This window comes from Gracilinanus agilis, chromosome 4 (genome assembly GCF_016433145.1).
Source record: "Gracilinanus agilis isolate LMUSP501 chromosome 4, AgileGrace, whole genome shotgun sequence".
Taxonomy (NCBI): domain Eukaryota; kingdom Metazoa; phylum Chordata; class Mammalia; order Didelphimorphia; family Didelphidae; genus Gracilinanus; species Gracilinanus agilis.
The window spans coordinates 492,065,668-492,086,963 of record NC_058133.1 but is presented as its reverse complement, the minus strand read 5'-3'; the positions used below and the strand labels follow the sequence as shown (position 1 = coordinate 492,086,963).

Below are 21,296 nucleotides of genomic sequence, written 5' to 3'. Positions count from 1 at the left end.
TTCATTTCATTTTTTTTAAATCTTTTACTTCACTTCTGGGTAGTCATAGATAGCTCGTGGAAAATCCATTTTTCTTTGAGTTTCTATCTGTAGCTATTACAAATTCTTCACTTTGTTTTCTTTTCCTTTCAGGGTATTATAGATTTATAATAACTTTTATGCTAGTTGGTGGCATCTTTAGTTTACTTCAACTTTAGTCTTTAGTTCCTGAACTGGAACTTTATGCCTAGGAATGGTTCAGCCTCCTGCTATACTTTCTGGTCAGGTGGTCATCTGGGTCACCTGGATACCTACACTTTCCCCATCTAGAAAGGTTAGATCCCCCTGCATATTTGATATGCAGTGTTACATCTTCAGGGTCTTCTTTGGTGCATCAGGCCTAAGTTCTAGGGACTCTGAAGTCCCTGGATGCTTTAGTTCTACAAGTACCATCCTAGACACCATGGCCAGGGATTCCAAGGCCTCTTTCCTGGGTTGTCTCTGGTCTGTATTTGCAAGAAGGACTGCCAGCTTGTCAGCCAAATTTGATGTGGATCCCCTTCCTAGTGCCTACAGGGTTCAGGTTGATGTTTTGTGCACTTCTAGAGCATTAATCACATACTCTAGTTTCTCACTGGGTTTCTTAAACATTATTCAGTCCAGTGAGAATAATGGGCTTTTGCTGAAAGGATATGAAGTTGGCCTCCAATCAGGCAGTCATTTTGTCCAGAAATCCTGGTCCTTGCTCATAACTCCAGTCTAAGAAATATGGTAGCTAGGTTTGTGTTAAGTCTGGCTGGAAGGGCCAAAAGGACAGAAGGTTCTAGTGAAGCTCAATTCATTTCTGCCCACTCAATAGAGACCTGAGTAAGAACTTGTCTGGTTCCTCCCTCTAGCTCCTCCAAGTCAAAGGAACACTGTGACTTTCAGGACAGAAGGAAGAGAGCTTAAAAATAAGATGGGAGGACTAACTAGAACAAAAAGACAACCCGGAAACAAGTATTAGAGAAATTATGCTACCTGAAAAGGGGGCTTTCCAACCAGGCACTGATAGATCACAGTTCCTATGCTCCACAAATCAGCCTTGGCATCATAGTGTTGAGACATAATAACTTCAGGAGCCTAGATAGGGCAGAAAAATACAGAAGGCATAAAATTACTGTCACAATATTTATCTCCCCTCAACATCACCACAAAAATTACAAAAGTGATAATACTTTCTTAGGGTGCCATCAAGAATTGACTGACCATCTATTTTCCCTGGAAAACTTCAAATCCAGAGCCAGTTTCCCCCATGCTACTTAGCTCAAGTCCAGATGTCTGTCCTTAAGATGCAGCTGATTTATGCTTCAAAAATTCAAACTAATTTTTAAAAATATCTTCTGTAAAACCTAATTAGGAAAGTAAAACTGATACAGAAAATAAGTTTGTTTTTTATCACACTAAATATAATTTAATCTTGGATTATTTGGTTTTGAGCCAACCACATTCTGGGTTCCTTTTACCAGCACATGGAGCAAGCTGGCTGACAAGATGCTTACCATTTTCAGCAAATCATTGTGACAGAGATAATCAAGAACATTAAATTCATTTCAGTGTTTTGGGAAGCTTGAAATTGTAAAGGAAGAGTGATGTATTTATAGAGTTCAGTACCTCATGTACTACCAAAAGATTTTTTCACCCAGTTCTCTCAGATACCATAAATCCTTAGATAAAGAGAGAGAAGAAAGCTAAGGTCCAAGACCTTCAAGTGTGGCACCAGAGGCCTCCCTCCCATGAAAGAGGTCTCAGGTTCCAGGAGAAACACCTCTAAAAATCCAAACTTATTTTCCATATCTGAAGTGGATACATTTTCTAACTGTCTCTGAGACCAATGTCCTAATTTATCCACAAATTAAAAGAAGCTGCATAGAAAGAACACGAGAGAAGAAAAACCTCTTCTGGTGTTGAGTGTGTTCCAGAGTACTAAAAAGATCATTTGTTTTGTTTTCTAATGGTATTTTGAGGCATAACATCAACTATGCTATAGGTCTGTTTTAACCTCTTCATTAAAAGTTTTCATCTCAGAAAACTAGGGAGTTCACTTTCTTGGGCAATATTTTTCTCCTGATTCCCATTATAAAGATTTGGCTTTATAAGAATTCATTTTACAGTCAACTTTGCTGGAATGCATCTATTTACTGAAGAAATATCCACAGAGTACTACCAAATAGTTTGTATTGTTATATTCTTCCCATTAGAAATTATTATAAAACTAGATGCATAATTTTTATAATCATCCTTCCTGGGAAAAGCAACCATTTAGTTCTGGCTTATAATACCCGAGTTATAGTTTTAAATAAACAAGGCTATAAGACTCACCATATACATAGGAGATCCACACAGTGTGGCGGCCATCATGTTACTATGTAGATAACGAGCAAAACCAAAGTCCGCTATTTCAAGAAATGGGAGGGAAATGATAAATATTTTTCACATTTGCCAAAAATTTGAGTTTCTCAACCCAAACTCTAATAGACAAATTATTTAAACTCTCTCCTTTAGACCTCTCTACCATCTAAGTAGGTTCAGAGAGCTGGGAAGAGGGAAGAAAAGGAGAATAAGGAGTTGAGATTTTTAAATGTATAAATTTATTGTCTTTTTTTTTTAAACCCTTACCTTCTGTCTTGGAATCAATACATAGTATTGACTCCAAGGCAGAAGAGTGGAAAGAGCTAGGCATTGGGGGTTAAGTGACTTGCCCAGGGTCACACAGCTAGGAACTTTCTGAGGTCATATTTGAACCTAGGACCTCCCATCTCTGGGCCTGATTCTCAATCCACTGAGCCACCTAGCTGCCCCCATAAAGTCTTGATAGTAAAGAATTTTGTAGGCCTATAAAACATTGAGATAGACTGGCAGTTGGAGTTTACTATCATGAACCTTTTGAATTTTTAAGAAAACAAAAATTAGTTGGCCAAAAAAATCTCACTGAAAAGGGCTGATAAAAGGCCTAACACTAAAGAGAACAAAAATGCAATCCCTAAATCAACAAACCAAGAAATAGCATCAGCATCAATTGCATAAACTGTGGCTCTGCCAATTTTTCAGCTAAGGAACACCATGCTTGGCATCAAGAGAAATGGAACAACTATAAATCATTAAAAAATGTTGAATGCCATATTTCTTGTTAAAATATCAACATTTGTTAGGAAATTCTCGCTTTTTATTTTCTCCAGATTCCAAATGTAATCTGGGAAACTGTGCAGACTGCTCTCAAGTACTAGCACCAGTAGGAAAGCATGATTCTGCTTTAGAATTACTCAGTTCTTTGCTAAGGGCTCCAAAATCATGTGATATCTACTCAACAATTCTGTTACATGAAGAACTCTAAAAATCGGAGCCATCTGTCAAATAAAGGGACAGGGCAATAGTAAGACTGAAGGATCCTTCTGGTTCTAACCTGCTATGATCACTCTAATTAACCTCCTGCAAGTTAAGAAGCAGCCTTACTTGTCACCCAAAGAATGTGATAGGTTTTGTTCTATTGATATAAACCCTCCTTTAGAGTTTGAGCTTTTGGATCCTGGTACTTGGCCCCTACAAGGTGTAGCAGGAGGAAGAGGGGGCAATTTTCATGCAGCCAGCACCTTAAAGTTTACCAAGGAATGGACACATTTTATATCACTGTGTCCTCACAAAGCTGTGGGACCTGAGTATTTTACTTATTAACACTGTTTTACAGATGAAAAAACTGAGGTTAAGAGAGAGGAACTGACTAGCCCAGGTTCAAAGAAAGAATCAACAGAGGTAGGATTTGAACTCAATTCTCTCCTGACTCCCAAATGTAGTCCTCTTGGCACTACTCTCTAATGCTTTTCAAAGAACACAAGCTTCCTTGAAAGAAGAATTGTCCCTTTTATATTTCTGTTCCCAGAATCCCCTTAAGATTTCAAAGCAATATCAACTTACCATTTTTCTATCAAAGCTGACCAAAATCATCAAATTCATATTTCTGAAAGACATCATTTCCTGAAGGAAAGTAGCTTAATTTACCTATTTTGATACGAATACCACTGACGCTTGATTTTCTGCGACTGGCATAAGACAGTAAGATGTTCTGAGGCTTAAGATCCCTGTGAATTATCCCTTTGCTATGTAGAATTCGCATGGCGGCTGCAATCTGATGCAGAAACACTCTGATGGTGTCTTCACTGAGAGTTCCTTTAGCTGTTAGGAAAGCAGTTACATAAATATTTGTACATACTTATACACACAAAGCCAAAACACCATCTGCATATACCCATAATTCAATTATCAATGATAATAGAAGAAAAGGATAATATGGCAGAGCCACAGATGCTAATTTTATTCAGTAGATTCAGATCATGTTCCTCCAAAGAAAAGTTTTCAACTAGTAAAGTCAACTAGGTTATGTTTTCATCTCTTATTTTTAACTATCATTTTTGATGAAGGGGCAAGGGTAAGGGTAGGTTTGGAGATATGATCTAATAATCAAGAGAGTTAATCAAAAAGTCTGGATAATAATCCCATAAAATTAACTTGTTGCAAGACAAATCTTATTACATATGTATTAAGTATATTCAAATATATTTGTATTTTGTGGCTAGGTGGATGCTTTCTGGACATTTGTAATATATTTGAGGTAAATTAGAGCTACTGACCACATCAGGAAAAAAATTCCATTCCAGAATAACTAGACATTTTAAGCAAATATTGTTTTTATGTTAATTCACCCACAAGTATTAGTACTTGGAAAGTCAAGTATGGTCTAAAGGGCCAAAACAAGGAAGATTAGCACCATGGCCTCTATAACTGGGATTTTCCCCAAATATAAAAAGTTGGTTTTCAGGAGTTAATTATAAAGTTTTCTAGATCATTACACCTCAGTACTCAGCAATCACTACAAATCAGGACTTTAATGTTTTGTTGATTGTATAGACTGAACTGATGGAGAAAATGTTAATAATGCAAATTAAAATGTAAAAGTATGTGCATACATTCTCCCCAAGTCTCCCTATTCCCACCCCCCCAGAGAGTCTGCTTTAGTAAACATTTACCAGGGCATCCCTGTCTTGCTCTAAAAATACTATTTGAGCTCTTCAGAAAGCTCAGAGAATGAAGTTAATCACCAGACTGGAGACTGAAAATAACAGCAATAATAATAATTGGCATTTATGTAGTACTCTCAGGGCTGCAAAGGGCCTTATCCTCATTCTCTCATCTCTGCTTCCCTGTGCCTCTCCCTATGTCATCAGGTACATGCCTGCCCCACTGGTATGCAAGCTCCTTGAGAGGAGACCAGTTTTTGCTATGTCTCTGCCCCAAAGCTTAGGAACGCCCTATCTCTTGGAGGCTAATAGAGTTATGCATTAGAAAGATTGCTGGGTGCTTACTAGCAACTTTGACAGACATCTGACTGGAGCCCTTCACCAAGAAGAAAGGACAGGTACCAGGCTAATCTCACAACTCAATACCTGACTGCTGTGTTTTGGAGGAAGAAGGGTTTCTCTGAAATAGGTGGCGCCAAGAGGAAATATCTTAATGAGGCTCCTCTAGGAAGACAGAGAAGCATGGGAATCAAGTGTGCAGTGGAAATACATATAAGAGGCAGGATTGCCAAGGCAGAGAAACAGGCACATATCCTTGGACTCCTCCTCTGTGCCCAGGGGAGAGAGTGAGAACAGTAACCACAAGACAAAGCTGGAAGCTAGGGCAAGAATCAAGAAGAAGAGCTCCAATCCTTTGGGTTTCGGTTGGGTGGGTGGGTATTTGGGCTAATTGTTCTTGCTAACCAGGTTCCTAATTTAAATTATTTCTCCTCAACTGGAATGTTCCCTAAGACCAAAGTCTCTGGGCCCACCCTTACAGTTCTATCCATTCTGTCCAACCTGTCAGTTGGTTTTTTGAGGGATGACAAAAAAGAGGAAGATTTCCACAACCTCTACACCAGGCTTCTCTGATGTACACTTGCCCAAGATTTCTAAGGAAAGTCTCAGAACTTTTCAGCTTTATATTGTCTTCATTCACTTAGATATCCATGCCCCTGAATGCCATCCTCCCCTGCCAGTTCATGTCAATTTTACTCAGAAGACTTCATATCTCTTTTCTCTCTATCACTCTACCACATCAATGCGATTTTATGTTATATTTCTCTGTGCTGGTGTCTTATTTTTCTAACAGGTTATAAATTCCCTGAGGGCAATGGACTATGCTTGATCTAAAATTTATCCCCTCTTCCTCAATATGAAGCACAATATTCTGTATCCAAAAAGTACTTAATGTTTATTGAATGAATTTGTACAGTGTTTTTAACTTTAGAAAATGTTCTCACAATAACTTTAGTATATTCTGTCTTTGAAAGTTTTTGCTAATGGTTCCAATAGGTAATTTCTCAGAAAAAGAAGAGAATACAACTTAGTTTTTTCTACTCCTCCCATAGAGAAGGTTACTAAGCATATCTGAAACATTTATATGGAGTCCTATAACCACCAACAAAGAGAGAGATATAACTCAAAGTCAAAGCCTTGCCATCAGTAAAATCCTAAGTTGTTGCTATCTTTTAAACAGATGAAGTAAATGCGAAAAAACAGCTGAATAATTCCTGATCACAAAGGCAAAATAAAATTACCTTGCAAGTAATCTGCCAAGTCTCCACCATTGCAATACTGATTTTTAAAAAGAGAAAAAGGAAATTAAAATCAAGAATGCTTATTCAATGGTTATTTGGTCTGTCTATTACATGGTACTAATTTTTAATTGAACTTAAGTCTTATAAAATTTAACAACTATCTGAAATAGATACATTAAGAACTGCAATATCAAAAATCCAAATATTCTTTATGATAATTATACTGTATTGAATGCATTAGCTCCACTTTTCAAAATTATATTTGCCAACATATTATCAAAGTACTTATCAAAGAAATTTCAAATACAATTAAGCAGGCATTTTATAGATTACTACCTACCTCCATCACCAGAAAGACAGAGTTGGGCAATTCCTAAAATTAAACACAATAAATCCTATTTAGTAGATGATTAAAAACCAAAGCTTAAAGTAATTATAATTACCATTTTCAAAATAAATTTCTGAAGTTGAATATCAAAGGTTTTAAAACTAAATGCAAATATTAAATACTAACTATAAAGTAAAGAAAGAACACTATACTAACATGAAATGCTAAATTCTACCAATAGATAACTCAATACTGAGTTCTAAGCATTTCAAAATTCAATTCATTTTCTCCTACTTTAACTGCAAAAAAGAAGCCCAGTTTTATAGTTAGAATTGAAGTTTTTTTTTAGCACTAGCCTAACCAAAATTCAAAATGGAAAGCAAAAACCAAGTCATGTAAGATTCTCTTGAATCCCAAATCCCCAATTTAAAAAATTAAATAGTCCCGAGATAGGACCATTTCTCAAAGGAAATAAAGTGGTAAGGTTTTTACACCCACATGAAAGAATGCTCCAAACATAATTACAGAAATGCCAATCCAAACACTCTGAGGTACCCCCTCCCACCCTGAAAACCTGACAAAAGATGGAATGGACAATGCTGAAGGTACTCCAGGGAGATAGATAGGTACAACCAATTGGGAAAGCAATATGGAATTATGCAAATAAACCCAGGGATCCCATCCACTAAGCTTATACCCTGGTAAAAAGAAAGTTCTCATCAACCCCAAAATATTTACAACTTTTTTTGTGATAGCAAAGAACTGGAAACAAAGTTGATGCTCAATGACTAGTGAAATGCCTATATAAATTGTGGTACCTGAATGTAATCAAGACAACAAATGAAGAATAAGAATACTTCCAGAAAAACAGGGAAATATTACATGATCTGATGCAAAGTGGAGTCAGTGGAGCCATGAAAACAGTACACATAATAAATATAATGTTATGTACATGGAAAGAACCACAAAATAATCCCAAATAAATATTGCAAAATTATGAAAAACAAGCACAGCCTTAAAAAAGAAATACGAGAAGACATTCCCCCTTATCCCTCACTCTTTTGAAGAGGTGAGAAATCTATGAATATGGATCATTTACAGGTATTTTCAGATTTCTTTGTTTTGTTGCTTTTTTCACTTCTTTCCCCTTTTTTTTCCTGTAAAAAATATTGTTATATAGAATGGCTCCCTAGAAGGAGGAATGAGAGGTTTTTTGGTAATGTAAATTTTGGTAATGTAAAAATAAAGACATCAAAATTAAAATATATACATATGTATATTTATGAAATCAATTTCATTTATTGTGATGTTAAAAATAATTCTCCTAAATCTGCTAACCACATAAATGCAATTTTCAAAGATTCTGCTCTTCATAGAAAGTTGTTCCATTTCAAATAAATTCCAAACATTCATGAATTTGGAAAACTGCCTGGACAACTTAGTATCTCCTAAATGTACTGTAAATTCTCTAATATTTAATCCAAGATTCTTTAGTTGTTTACGTAGCTCTGAAAAGTGTCAAAGAAAGGTACCACTTGATTTGGGCAACCTTACAACAATCTCATCAACTTCAACCTGCTACATACAGATCTGTGTTAAGTGAGTACAATATCTGAGTAGCTGACTTCTAACAGCTTTTGTTGTATTCAAGTTTATGAATGGCATTTTTCAGTTAACTTATACAGATCTTATTTTTAAGCTATGTATGATGCAATTTGGCATGTTCTCTAAGCAATTTGTAGTTTCACCATAACCCTAAACTTAAAGGAGCTCCATGGTAAGAGAGGTGGTAGAATGGTAATGGTTCAGTCCATGGGACCTGCAGAGCAAGTCAGATGAAGCCATTTTATAGCTTTGTTATTGCAGTTCTAAATATGAAGAGGCTACAGCCTGTCAAACAGTATAACACACCGCCGCCTTCTTTTACATGCCTTGTTATTCAAAAGACCAACTCTTCAAAAAAATACATTCAATCTAATACTGACCAGAGGCAAAAGATCAAATGGTCAAATGTATAGAACATAAGCAACCAAGACACAGGAAAAGCTCAACAACGAGATGACACTCTGATCTACAGAATACAAATATGGACCTCAAGCAAAGGCCGCATTTCAAGGAAAGGGTACTAGGACAAAGTTGACAAGATATGCAAGTTTTGACAATAGGGGGCTGTTTGCAATTGTCACATTACAGCAGAAATAAGACTTCTACAAAAACATAATGATCTGTGTTTAAGAAAACATACAAGTAAAAACAAAATGGCTGATTATGTCAGCACTTTCCATTTGCTGGAACTTCTGCAAGGGGGGGGGGGTTCCCCTTTATGTACATGAATACTTTCAAGTACTAATCCTATCATTTGTTTAAAGAGTGGGTACAAAGCTCCCAGGTTCTGACAGCAAGACCTCACTATTTCTGAAAGTATTATAAATTCCAGGTATCTCTTAGACAACTTTTCCAACAGCATTTTCTTTTAACTTACTTCATACTTACATTCAAATATTGTACTATTTATAGTAATTTTACTATTTATACTTACATTCAAATATTTCACAATTATGAAAAACTTGGCCAATTTTAAATTCAATTATCTAATTCTGATACCCTAAAATACTTCAGGATCTTCAACAAATCCTGGACCTCTCTAAGCTTGATCCTCCATGCCAGAAGGATAAAATTTCACCAAATTCCTGTTACAAAGCTAGATAGAGGGAGAAGAACATAAATCAACATACACATTTAGGAACACGACAAAGGAAAGAGTAGACTCACAATAACTCCTGATTTTGTGATCATTTAGGAAAACTACAATGAATTATTAGCCAGTGGCCATACTAACCCAACAATTCTCCCCTCTACCTTTGCTCAATTCAAGTAAAGAAGGAAGGAGAGAATTAAAGTTCCCGAGTATTAAATAACAATTTTATACAAAGTAGTGGGAGCATACAAATTCTAAATTGTATCTGACTTCAAGAATCTTAAAATATAAGGGGGGAAAAAAATAAGACCAGGGATAGAATAAATGTTGTTATTGTTTAGTCATTTTTTGGTCATGTCAACTCTCAGTGACCCATTTGCATTTTTCTTGACAGAAATACTACAGTGGTTTGCCATTTCCTTCTCCAGCGCATTTTAAAGATAAGAAAACTGAGGCAGATAAAATTAAGTGACTCTTCCCAGGGTCATACAGCTAATAAGTGTGTGAGGCCTGATTTGAACTTAGGCCCTCCTAACTTCAGGGCCAGTGCTCTATCCATTACACCACCTACCTGCCCCATAAGAGAAAATACTTATACACAAATTAAGTTAGAATATTTTAAGTATCTAGGAGAGGTCAGGCATACATCCAAGCAAATGGGAGGGAAGGGTCACTATTTGTAAGAGAAAAGAGGAAGCAGTAACAGAAAGGCTTTACCTAGGAGATGGTTTTTAGGTTATGTCTTTGAAGAAAAGGATTAAAGAAAAATAAATGAATTTTTTAAAAGATGTGAAAAGACTCTGTTCCAAGCACAAGGACAGTATGCAAAAATGGAGGGAGGCAAGAGAGGACAGAATTAAATACTACAAAAGGGTAAAGGGGTCTAATTTGGCCTAAATGAAAAGAACTAGTGGGAAATAAAGTTGGAAACAATTTAGTTCCAGTCCATAATGGTTAAGTGGTCAAAGCATAACAACACAATTCTTTGTATTTACTTATTCATCATTTTTAGCATTTTAAAAAATTTGAGTTACAAAATCTCTTCCTCCCTCTAGCCCCTCCCCCACCCACTGAAAAGGCAAGCAATATGATGCTCATTATACATGAAGTTACAAAAAAGGTATTTCCAAATAAGCCATGTTGCAAAGAAAATAAAGTGAAAAATATGCTTCAGTCTATATTCAGAGTTTGCCATTCTCCTGAACAAGATGTAGCATATGATTGTGAGAGAATACTATTGTGTCATAAGAAATGAGCAGGATGGTTTCAGAAAACAGGGAAGACATGAACTAATGCAAAGTGAAGTGAGCAGAACCAGGAGAACATGTACACAATAACAGCATTAGAATGATGATCTACTAGGAATGACTTAGCTACTCTGATGAAGACAATAATCTGACACTTCCAAAGAACTCGTGATGAAAAACGCCATCCACTCTGAATACAAACTGAAGCATATTTTTACTTTATTTTTCTTGGTTTTGTCTCTGTTTTCATTTGCAACATGACTGATACAGAAATATGTTTTGTGTGATTTCATAAGTATAACTGCTTGCCTTCTCAAGGAAGGGAACAGGAAAGGAAGGTGGGAAAATTTTTAATTCAAAAAAAAATTTTTTTTTTTCTCCTGGGACTCCATTCTAGGAGCATAGGGCCACAACCAGTAGGCAATGGGACACACAGTCACTCAGGGTCACCCAGCTGGGAAGTGCCTGAGCCCGGACTTGAACCTAGGACCTTTCGTCTCTGGGCCTGGCTCTCAATCCACTGAGCTAGCCCAGCTGCCCCTACTTTAGGTTGCAGTTTCTTTAGCAGATGTAGTTTTTACAGGGTGGGGTTGCTAGCCCCACGCCCAACCCTCCTCCTTTTTTCATCCAGGATAGGGACCGTCCTTGGCCCAGGAGTGGTAAGGGTGGGCAGTAGGGGTCAAGTGACTTGCCCAAGGTCACACAGCTGGAAGTGTCCGAGGCCGGACTTGAACCTAGGACCTCCAGTCTCTAGGCCTGGCTCTCAATCCACTGAGCCACTCAGCTGCCCCCCAAAAAAAATTTTTTAATGAATGCTATTTTTTAACATGTAATTTGGAAAGTCTAATGAAATACATTTTTTTTAATTTTTAAGTTTGACAGTTTTCTGATGATGGATGGCATTTTTTATCATGAATCTTCTGGAATTATAATTAATCATTGTATTAGTCAAAGCATCCAAGTCTTCCACAATTGATCATCATTACAACACTGCTACTACTCAGTGGAAATGCTCTTTGACTATGGGGGAAGGGGTGAAGGGGGTGAAGGGGAAAGTAAGAACATAAATCATATAACCATGGAAAATTTTTCTAAAAAATAAAAAAAAATAATAGGAAAAAAACAGCGCTGCTGTTACTATATTCAAAGTTCACTTCACTTTGTGTCAGTTCACTTAAGTCTTCCCAGGTTTTTCTGACACCATCCCTTTCATCATTTCTTATAGCACAATAGTATTCCATTACAATCATACTGCAACTTGTTCAGTCATTCCCAACTAATAAGCATTCCTTCAATTTTCAATTTTTGCCACAACAAAAAGCTGCTATAAAATATTTTTCCATGAATCAGTCCTTCCCCCTCCATTCTCCCACCCTTTTTTTTTTTTTTAACATCTCTGAGATGCAGACCTAGTAGTGGTTTTCCTGGACTGCAGAGTATATATGCAGTTTTAACCCTTAAGATATAGTTCCAGGGGGCAGCTGGGTAGCTCAGTGGATCAAGAGTCAGGCCTAGAGACGGGAGGTTCTGGGTTCAAATCTGGCCTCAGCCACTTCCTAGCTGTGTGACCCTGGGCAAGTCACTTGACCCCCATTTGCCTACCCTTACCACTCTTCTGCCTTGGAGCCAATACACAGTATTGACTCCAAGACGGAAGGTAAGGGTTTAGGAAAAAAAAAAAAAAAGATATAGTTCCAAATTGTTCTCCAGAATGGTTGGGTCAATTCATAACTCCAAAAAGAGTACACTGGTGTCCCTATTTTTCCACATTCCCCTAAGCATTTGTTACTTTCCTGTTCTTTCTTCAGAGATAATTGGATAGGTGTGAGTAGTTCCTAAGAGTCATTTTAATTTGCATTTCTCTAATCAATAGTGATTTAAAGCATTTTTTCATGACTATTGATAACTTTTTTCCTTCTGAAGATGAATTTTTTTAAAAAGTATTAACAATTAACTTGAAAAAATTATACAATTTCGACAAGATAAATTAAAATTGGGATACTATTTCACACCCATCAAATTAGCAAAAATAATACAACACAATGCTTGTGGGAGCATGAAGAAACAGGTGCACTTGTTCAGTGCTAGTCCAAGCTAGTCAGGCTAGCAGAATCTTCCTACAGGGCAATTTCATCACATGCAATTAAAAGTTACCAAAATAATCACAGCCAGGAATTCTATCACCAGGGCTATATCCTGAGCATGTCAAATGAATGGCATGAAAAGACATTTGTTAATCAAGCACTGGAGATAGAACAGAAAGGGTAGTTCAATCCCTCTTCTTAAGGAGTTCCCACTACCTGGGGACAAGAACATTGGGGGAAGGGGGTATTCTGCCTGCAGGGCAAACCCAAGAAAGGGCCAAAGAGCTTTGCTTCACAGCCATTATCAGTTGTAAAGTGCAAAAAGAAAAGAAAAAATAGAACCTACATATTCAGCAATAAGGGAATGGTCAAATAAACTGTGGCATAATAAAATGTAATAAAATGCTTAAGACAGATAGACAAATACATAAAGATTTATGAAATAACACTTCATGAAAAATCAGGATTAGAAAAATAATCAGCATTTATATGGCACTTTAAGTTTTACAAAAACTTTACAAATCTAATCTCATCTGACCCTGGCAACAACCCTGGAAGGTAAGTGCAACTACTATTCCCATTACAGGTGAGGAAACTAAAGCCGACAGATATGAAGTGATTTGCCCAGGGTCCCAGAGCTAGAAACTATCTGAGGCCACATTAGAACTCAGGACCCCCTTGACTCTAAGTCCAGCATTCTTTGCAATGGACCACCAACTGCTTCTAACAGTAGTGCCTAAGAACATAGTATATAAAGAATAGCATTATATAAAGAGAAGAAAAATGATGGGAAACTAATGGACAAATTCTTGATGGAGACAAAGGAAATAACTAAACAATTATATTTTATACATCATCAAAAATAATTACTCAGATGTTGCAAGTTGAAACGGTTACATTGCCTCATATTATGTGATGACTTTTAAAATACCTTAGAAACAGATTTTGGAGAGCTAGGAATGCCAAGAGTTGTTTCTATTTTATCCTGTAAGCAATGAAGAATGTTTTGGAGAAAGTGGTTGATGTGATTAGATCTCTGCATTAAAATTATTAGTCTGGCAGCAATGTTAACAATTAATTAATTGGAGAAGAGTAGAAAGGAAAAAGGGAGGCCAGTTGTGAATCTATATAATAAGTAGTCTAAAATGCATTGGACTAGAACTCAGCCCTAAATTGATGTCCCAGCTCTACCAATAACTGACTCCTTTCCTGACTTTCCTGCCCCAGCTCTTTATGCTCACTCTCTCCATTCCTCCAAAAGCGGCTCTGCTTTGCCTCTCTGGGCATGTGCTACATATTCCCAATAGAGGGTGAACTCCTGGAAGGTAGTTGAGGTAGACAGCAGTTCTTTAGTCTCAAAGCCAAGTGTCATACTTGCTTGATATGCCACATCCAAAAAGGCACCTTTAATTGACCTTACAAAGCTCCTGACCTTCAACAATCCATTTAATTTGGTCTTCACCTCAGTTTCCTTATCTATAAAATGAAGAATTAGAACCATGACTCACCTCACCAGGCAAGATGGCAAAGATGACAGAGAAACAGTCTCTGTTGAAGAGGCTGCAGAAAACAGGCACAACTGAAGTTGGTAGAGAGATTTTTTTTTTCAACTATTGTTGAAAGTAATTTGTAATCATGCTTAATAAAATGTTTTAGAAAGCAACTAAAACATCACCCTTTGACCCTAGGCATTTACCCCAAAGTTAGAAAGATCCAATATATGCCAAAACACTTATAGTAACACTTCTGTAGCCTCAAATCAATAGAAACAAATTAATTTTAATTATTAATTGAATTTCAATTAATCCTAATTACTTAAAGTAATTTTGTTTAGCTGAATTAGCTCAGTTAAGTGAAGGGCTAAATGCCTGTTTCCTTTACATGACTGTAAAGTTATATTGCCTGTGCTCTAAGAAATAATGAATATTAAGAACTGAAAAGCAGGGAAAGCCCTGAAAAGTGGCACCTAGTGAAAGAAGCAGGACCAACATCACAAGAACACACACTTAGAGCTGGAAAGGAACCTCAAATCCTCTTCCCCTCATTGTTAACAGATAAGAAAACTGAGGCCCAGAGAGGTTAAGTCACTTGCCCCAGGTCACACTGGAGAATAAACAGTACAGCTGAGGGAGTCAAAGCCAGGTCTGACCAGGTCAGCATTCCAGTGACTCCTACCTTCATCCACATAAGGACTACAGTGAATGCTCAAAAAGGAAAAGGAAGCCAAAATGAATGCCCTGAAATGAAAATTGATGAAAGGCTAAAAAACACTCTTTCCTCTCATCACTGCAGAGGTGGAAGGGATGGTGAAAACAGTTCAACATAGCTGTCAGACATCATTAATATTTTGGTTGGTTTTGCTCAACTGGTTTCTTCCCCGCCCCCTTTAAATTTCTTACACTGGATAACTTCCTGGGCAGAAGAGTAGTTCTGGATCTATCCAGGAAATCTCTCTTCCTTTGAGGTCTAAGCTATTCACACCTACCATCCAACCAAAAGTCTCATTGATACTGTCTACAGACTACCAAGTCACTCTCTTTCCTCAAAGCCCTTCCTTACCTAGCTCACAATCCCCTCCTCCCCAAATCACCACTCTCATACTAGAGGATGGCAACACACAGACTGAGGGGCAGTTAGGTGGCTCAGTGGACAGAGAGCCAGGCCAGGAGTGGGGAGAACCTGGATTCTAATCTGGCCAGACACTTCCTAGCTGTATGACTGGGCAAGTCATTTAACACCAGTTACCTAGTCATTACCACTCTTCTGCCTAGACTCAATACTTAGTAGACAGAAAGTGAAAGTTTTTAAAATAGAGAGACTGACTCTCCCACAAATATCCTAATCCCTAAAATTCCTCAACCTTCTTACTTCCCATGACATAAGCTACTCCTCTTGCCCACCTCAGCCATACACAAAGATGGTCATATCCTTGATCCTGCCATCACCTACAATTCTAAAATCCCCTTATCCAGGCTTTTCACCTCTCTCCCTTTCCTTACATAATCTTATTCTTCATCTGAACTCCAACCTCCACTGCCCTGACCCCTCAATTCTCTCTCAGCCCATCTCCCATGCACAAGCCACACTCTCCTCCTGTCCCCATCTTGACTCCCTGATGAACCAGATCAACTCTACACTGTTCTCCTCCCACGAATCCCTCGGCTCCTGATCATATTACCCAGCCAAGCCCCAACCTCAAATCACTCCCACCATTCACATTTCAGTCCTACATAGAATGCTGCTGAATGAAGATGGATGTAGGCATTCTGACTAGGTCCTCTGACTAAGAACCTTTCCACAGAGGTTCTTACAGACCTTATCACCCCCTTTAAACCTCCTTCAATCAGCTGAGAGTGTCTTCTATTTTACTGAAAAAAATGAAGCTATTCACTGTAAACTTCCTCTTCTCCCTTCTTCCTCATCTCCTATCACTCAAGTAGGTGTCTTTTGATACTGTCTCCTCCTCACATGATGAGGCTGGCTTTACTCTTCACCAAGGCTGACCCATCTGCCTTTCAAGCCATCTCATTCCATCCTGCCTTCTCTATCAGACTGGGGACCTGAGGCCCTTCTCTCTGCTCTGCCCCCAATCTCACTTTCACTTGTTTTTTATCTCTCCCTGTTTATTGGCTCATTCTCTACTGCCTACAGACTTGTCCATGTATTGCCTATCCTGAAAAACTCTCACTTATTCCTTCCATCACTTCTAACTTATTCTAGATCTCTTCTGCCCTTTGTAGCTAAACTCCTGGAAAAGGCCACCTACAATACATGTCTCTACTTTCTCTCCTCTCACTATTCTTAAACCCTTACAATCAGGTTTCCAAACCTCATCATTCTACCCCAACTGCTCTCTTCAAAGTTACTAATAACCTCTTAGCTGCCAGATTCAATGGCCTTTTCTCAGTCCTCATTCTTCTACAGCCTCTGACACTGCTGATCACTCTCTTCCTTGGTACTCTCTTCTCTCTTGGGTTTTTAGGTTTTTCTCTTTCTCCTTTGCTGGATCCTCCTCCAGGTCATGCCCTCTAAGTGTAGGCATAGCTCAGAGTTCTGCCCTGGACCCTCTTCTGTTATCCCTCTATACTATTCACTTGATGATCTTATTAGCTCCCATGGATTAATTACTATGTCTATGCTGATGACTTTCAAATTTACTATCTGCCTCGACTTCTTTGGTGACCTCCACTCTCACATCTCCAACTTCCTTTCAGACATTTCCAACTAGATATCCAGCAGACATCTTAAATTTAACATGTCCAAAATGGAAACAATTATATTTCCCCGAAACCTTTCCTTCTTCTACCTTCCTTATTATCGTAGAGGGCAACACCATCCTCTCAGGCCTCAAGCTTCCAACCTAGTAGTCACCCTAGATTCCTCACTATCTCTCACCACTTCCATAGTAAATGTTTCCAAGACCTGTTGATTTCACCTTTGCAACACCTCTCAAATATGCCCCCATCTGTCCTCTGTCACCGTACTAGTGTCAAATCTTATCACCTCTCATACCTGTATGACTGCAATAGCCTGCTGGTGGGTCTGCTGCTTTGTCAAGTCTCTCCCCACTCCAATCCAACCCCCATTTAGTCACTAAAGTGAAGTTTCTAAAAACTTCAGGTCTAATTATGTCACCCCCCTCAAAAACCTCCCTCTTGTCTCCAGGAGCAAATACAAAATGCTTGGTTTGGGATACAAAGTGCTTCATAAGCCACCTCTCCTGCCTTTCCAGTCTTCCTAAGCCTTACTTCCCAAAATGTACTCTTTGATCCAGAGATTCTAGCTTCCTGACTGCTCCACAAATAGGACGCTCCATCTCTCAGTCCTGGGAGTTCTCTCTGGCTGACCTCCATTCCAGGAATGCTCTCCTTCCTCCACTCTGACTACTGATCTCCCAAGTCAAATCCCACCTTCTACAAAAGTCTTTTCCAACCTTTCTTAATTCTAGTGCCTTCCTTCTGTTGTTTCCTATTTCTCCAGTACACAGCTTGCTTTGTAGGTGTTTGTTCAAGTTGTCTTCCCCATTAGATTGTGAGTTCCTTGAGAGCCAGGACTATCTTTTGTCTCTTTCTGTATCCTCAGCATTTAGCATAGTGCTTGGCACATGGCTGACATTTAATGTTTATTTACTGAATGGTTGAATGTGATGGCAGGAAAATGACATCAAGAAAAAGAATGCAAGTTTCTTGAAGCAAGGGTTGTCTTTCAGTAGGACGCTTAAGAATTGATTGCTGGATTAGGGGAAAGAGAAGAATAGAATTAGATGAGCTCTAAGGGTTCCTTCCAACTCTTGCAATCTTAAATTAAACCTTTCAAGGCAGAGAGAAATGAAAATCACTGGCAGCCTAAAATAGGTTGTAAAGGTAGTGGTAGAAGAGAGAAAGAGCTGAGTAATTTTGGAGGTAGAAGCATCTGGACCTGGCAACTAATTAATGAGACAGTAAGTATTAAATCAAATATGATTCAAAAGATTTATGACCTAAATGACTGAGAACTGGTGATGCCATAAAGAGGAAAAAAAGTTATTTGTGGTCTGTTGTAGAGGCCCAACAGAACCTGAGTAAGCATGCCCATCCATACAGAGTCACAAAGCTAAAAATGCAGAGTTTGTGAATAGAGTTTGCCTAAGCATAGAATGGAGGTGGCAATTTCCTCAATTATAAAATAAGAAGCTGCTGAATTCCTAAGAACTACTGTCTAGACACTTAATAGTGCCAAATTCTAAGAATACCAATAACTGCTTGCATTTATATAGCACTTACAATGTGCCAAGCATTCTGTTAAGCGCTTTTGAATCATTACCTCATTTGACTGTCACAACAGCCCTGGGAGATGTTATAATTATCCCCATTTTACAGATAAGGACACTGAGGAATAAGTCAAGTGCTAGTATGTGCTTCAAGCTGAATTTGAACTCAGGCCTTCTTGATTCCAGGCCCAGCCTTCTATACACTGTATCACCAACTGTAAAGAGACCAAGTATTCAGGCCCTGGGTCCAAAAGAAAAGAGGGTAAAGGACTATTCAATTTGAAACCATCCACTGACATCCTACCAGAATTGTTTCTCCCAAAACCATTCCTTCCTCCAGAGTCTGGACTTTAATTCTTCATCTTTATGCCACGATGCAAAATGTCTGCTGTCCGGATTAAATGATGAAACTATGTAATACTAATGCTAGAAGGAAATGAGGTAAAAGTCTTCCCCGGGGGTTCTGAGAGCCATATGAAGCATCTACTTTCAAACAGGCGGTGGCAGCACCGAAAGTGCTCAATCTAATTTCTACTTCCACAATCCTACATGTTGGTGTGTATATAATATACTTTAGTTCTCTGTCTTAAGCTAAATCCTTAACAGTTTAGAATAAAAGAATCCTTAGTATCTCATGTAATCCCTGGCTTTGCAAGTCCTTTGGCAGCCCCTCCTCTTTACAACAATGAAATTGTCTCTGCAAGATACATTTCTCTTTTTAAATAAAGTTGATTGCTTTATTTGTTTTAATATAACTGGAGTTTCTCCCAGCATCCCTTTCCCCTTTAAGAAAACCAACCTTTATAACAAAATAATTTTTTTTGGGGGGGGGGAGAGAGTAAAGAAAAACAATCAACAAAAACATTCAATATATCAAAAAAATATGAAATTATGTCATGCTCCAAACCCATGGACCACCCTCCTACTTCCTCAAAGAAGTAGACCTTAATTCTTACTGTTGTCAAATGCAAATTCTAAATGAATCAGTTTTGCACAGTAGCTTGGCCAAAATCATCCTCCTCCCCAGTTCCTGAGGCCATGGCAAATTCTACTACTGGGGCACCCCACAACTGATTCTCAACCAGGACTGTCTTTCCCAAAACAAAGTCCAGTAACTGTCCCTCTCAAGCTTCAATATTACTCAAAACCTCCAATGGTGTGCCCTGGTTATAGGATCAAGTCCAAATTCTTCTCCCAAGAATTCAAGGCTTTTCATGAGCTGGTTTCATCTCCCTCATACAATCTTTTTATTATTTCCAACAAAAACATGCTGTTGCCAAGTGCTTGTTTCAAAAACATCTACTGATCAAAAACAGTATTTGACTGATGTTCTTTTAGCTTGTATTACCATGACTTCCCAATGACCCATCCCCCACTAACAAATCAGTCCCACTGAACCCAACATTGCATCCTGCAATCTCTAGTCACCTCTGAATTCTCTAGTAGCCATCCTTTGTGTCTATCTATAGTCTAAGTCAGGGGTCAGCAACCTTTTTGGTCATGAGAGCCACATACGCCACATTTTTTAAAATGTAATTTCGTGAGAGCCGTACAGTGCTCACGGTGCCGCTCCTGTAACAGCGCCTGAAAAAAAATTGACTTTATGGCTCCTGCAGAAAGAGCCAGATATGGCCCTCAAAAGAGCCAGATATGGAGAGCCATACGTGGCCGACCCCTGGTCTAAGGACTATCAGGGTCACTGAGTTATCTGTCCTCTGTTAGCATACATAACAAAGAAGTGACTTCTATTATCCCTCACCACAAATGTTTTAGTCATATCTTGATTTGTCATCATGATCCCTTTTGGTGTTTTCTTGGCAAAGATATTGGAGTGTTTTGCCATTTTCTTCTCCAGTTCATTTTACAGATGGGGAAACTGAGGCAAGCAGGGTTAAATGACTTGCCCAGGAAATACTTAATGGACTTTTACTGGAATTTGTAAATTGCATTTGGCACATTCATTTAAGAGACTGAGTGTCTGATCAATGCAATAGTCAACCATAATTCCAGAGAACAAATACTGAAGCATTCCATCCATTTTCTGACAAAGAATATGTATGGTCTTCAGTTGCAGAATGACTGTGAAAGCAATGATATCTTTAAGAAAAACTGCAAGCTAATCATAACAGATTTGCACTTTTGGCTAAACTATATATGCAGAAATATTCATTTTGGGGCAGCTAGGTAGATACTTCCTAGCTGTATCTTTGTGTGACCCTGGGCAAATCACTTAACTCCACACACCCCCATTGCCTAGCCATTACACTTCTTCTCCCTTGAAACCAAAACAAGACAAAAGGTAAAGGTAAAAGAGAGAGAGAGAGAGAGAGAGAGAGAGAGAGAGAGAGAGAGAGAGAGAGAGAGAGAGAGAGAGAGAGGAAGGAAGGAAGGAAGGAAGGAAGGAAGGAAGGAAGAAAGGAAGGAAGAGAGAAAGAAAGAGAAAGAAAGGAGAGAAAGAGAGAAAGAAAGAATTGAGAAAGAAAGAGAAAGAAAAAGAAAGAAAGGAAGAAAGAAAGGAAGGAAGAAAGACTCATTTTACTTGATATTTAAGTTTAGAATTTTTAAAACTAGGAAAAAAAA

At 38.2% G+C, this 21,296-nt stretch overlaps 1 protein-coding gene across 1 annotated transcript in view; it reads right to left on the bottom strand.

Annotated features, from left to right (window-relative positions):
- The window catches only part of ULK2 (unc-51 like autophagy activating kinase 2), an 84,645-nt gene that overhangs the window by 50,526 nt on the left and 12,823 nt on the right, over positions 1–21,296 (bottom strand). The window contains exons 4-8 of the mRNA XM_044672996.1: positions 6,951–6,983; positions 6,611–6,647; positions 4,015–4,188; positions 2,341–2,414; positions 1,000–1,101 (exon numbers count right to left, since the gene is read on the bottom strand). Of these exons, the coding sequence (XP_044528931.1) occupies positions 1,000–1,101; positions 2,341–2,414; positions 4,015–4,188; positions 6,611–6,647; positions 6,951–6,983 (420 nt within the window). The remainder of the gene's footprint in view (positions 1–999; positions 1,102–2,340; positions 2,415–4,014; positions 4,189–6,610; positions 6,648–6,950; positions 6,984–21,296) is intronic.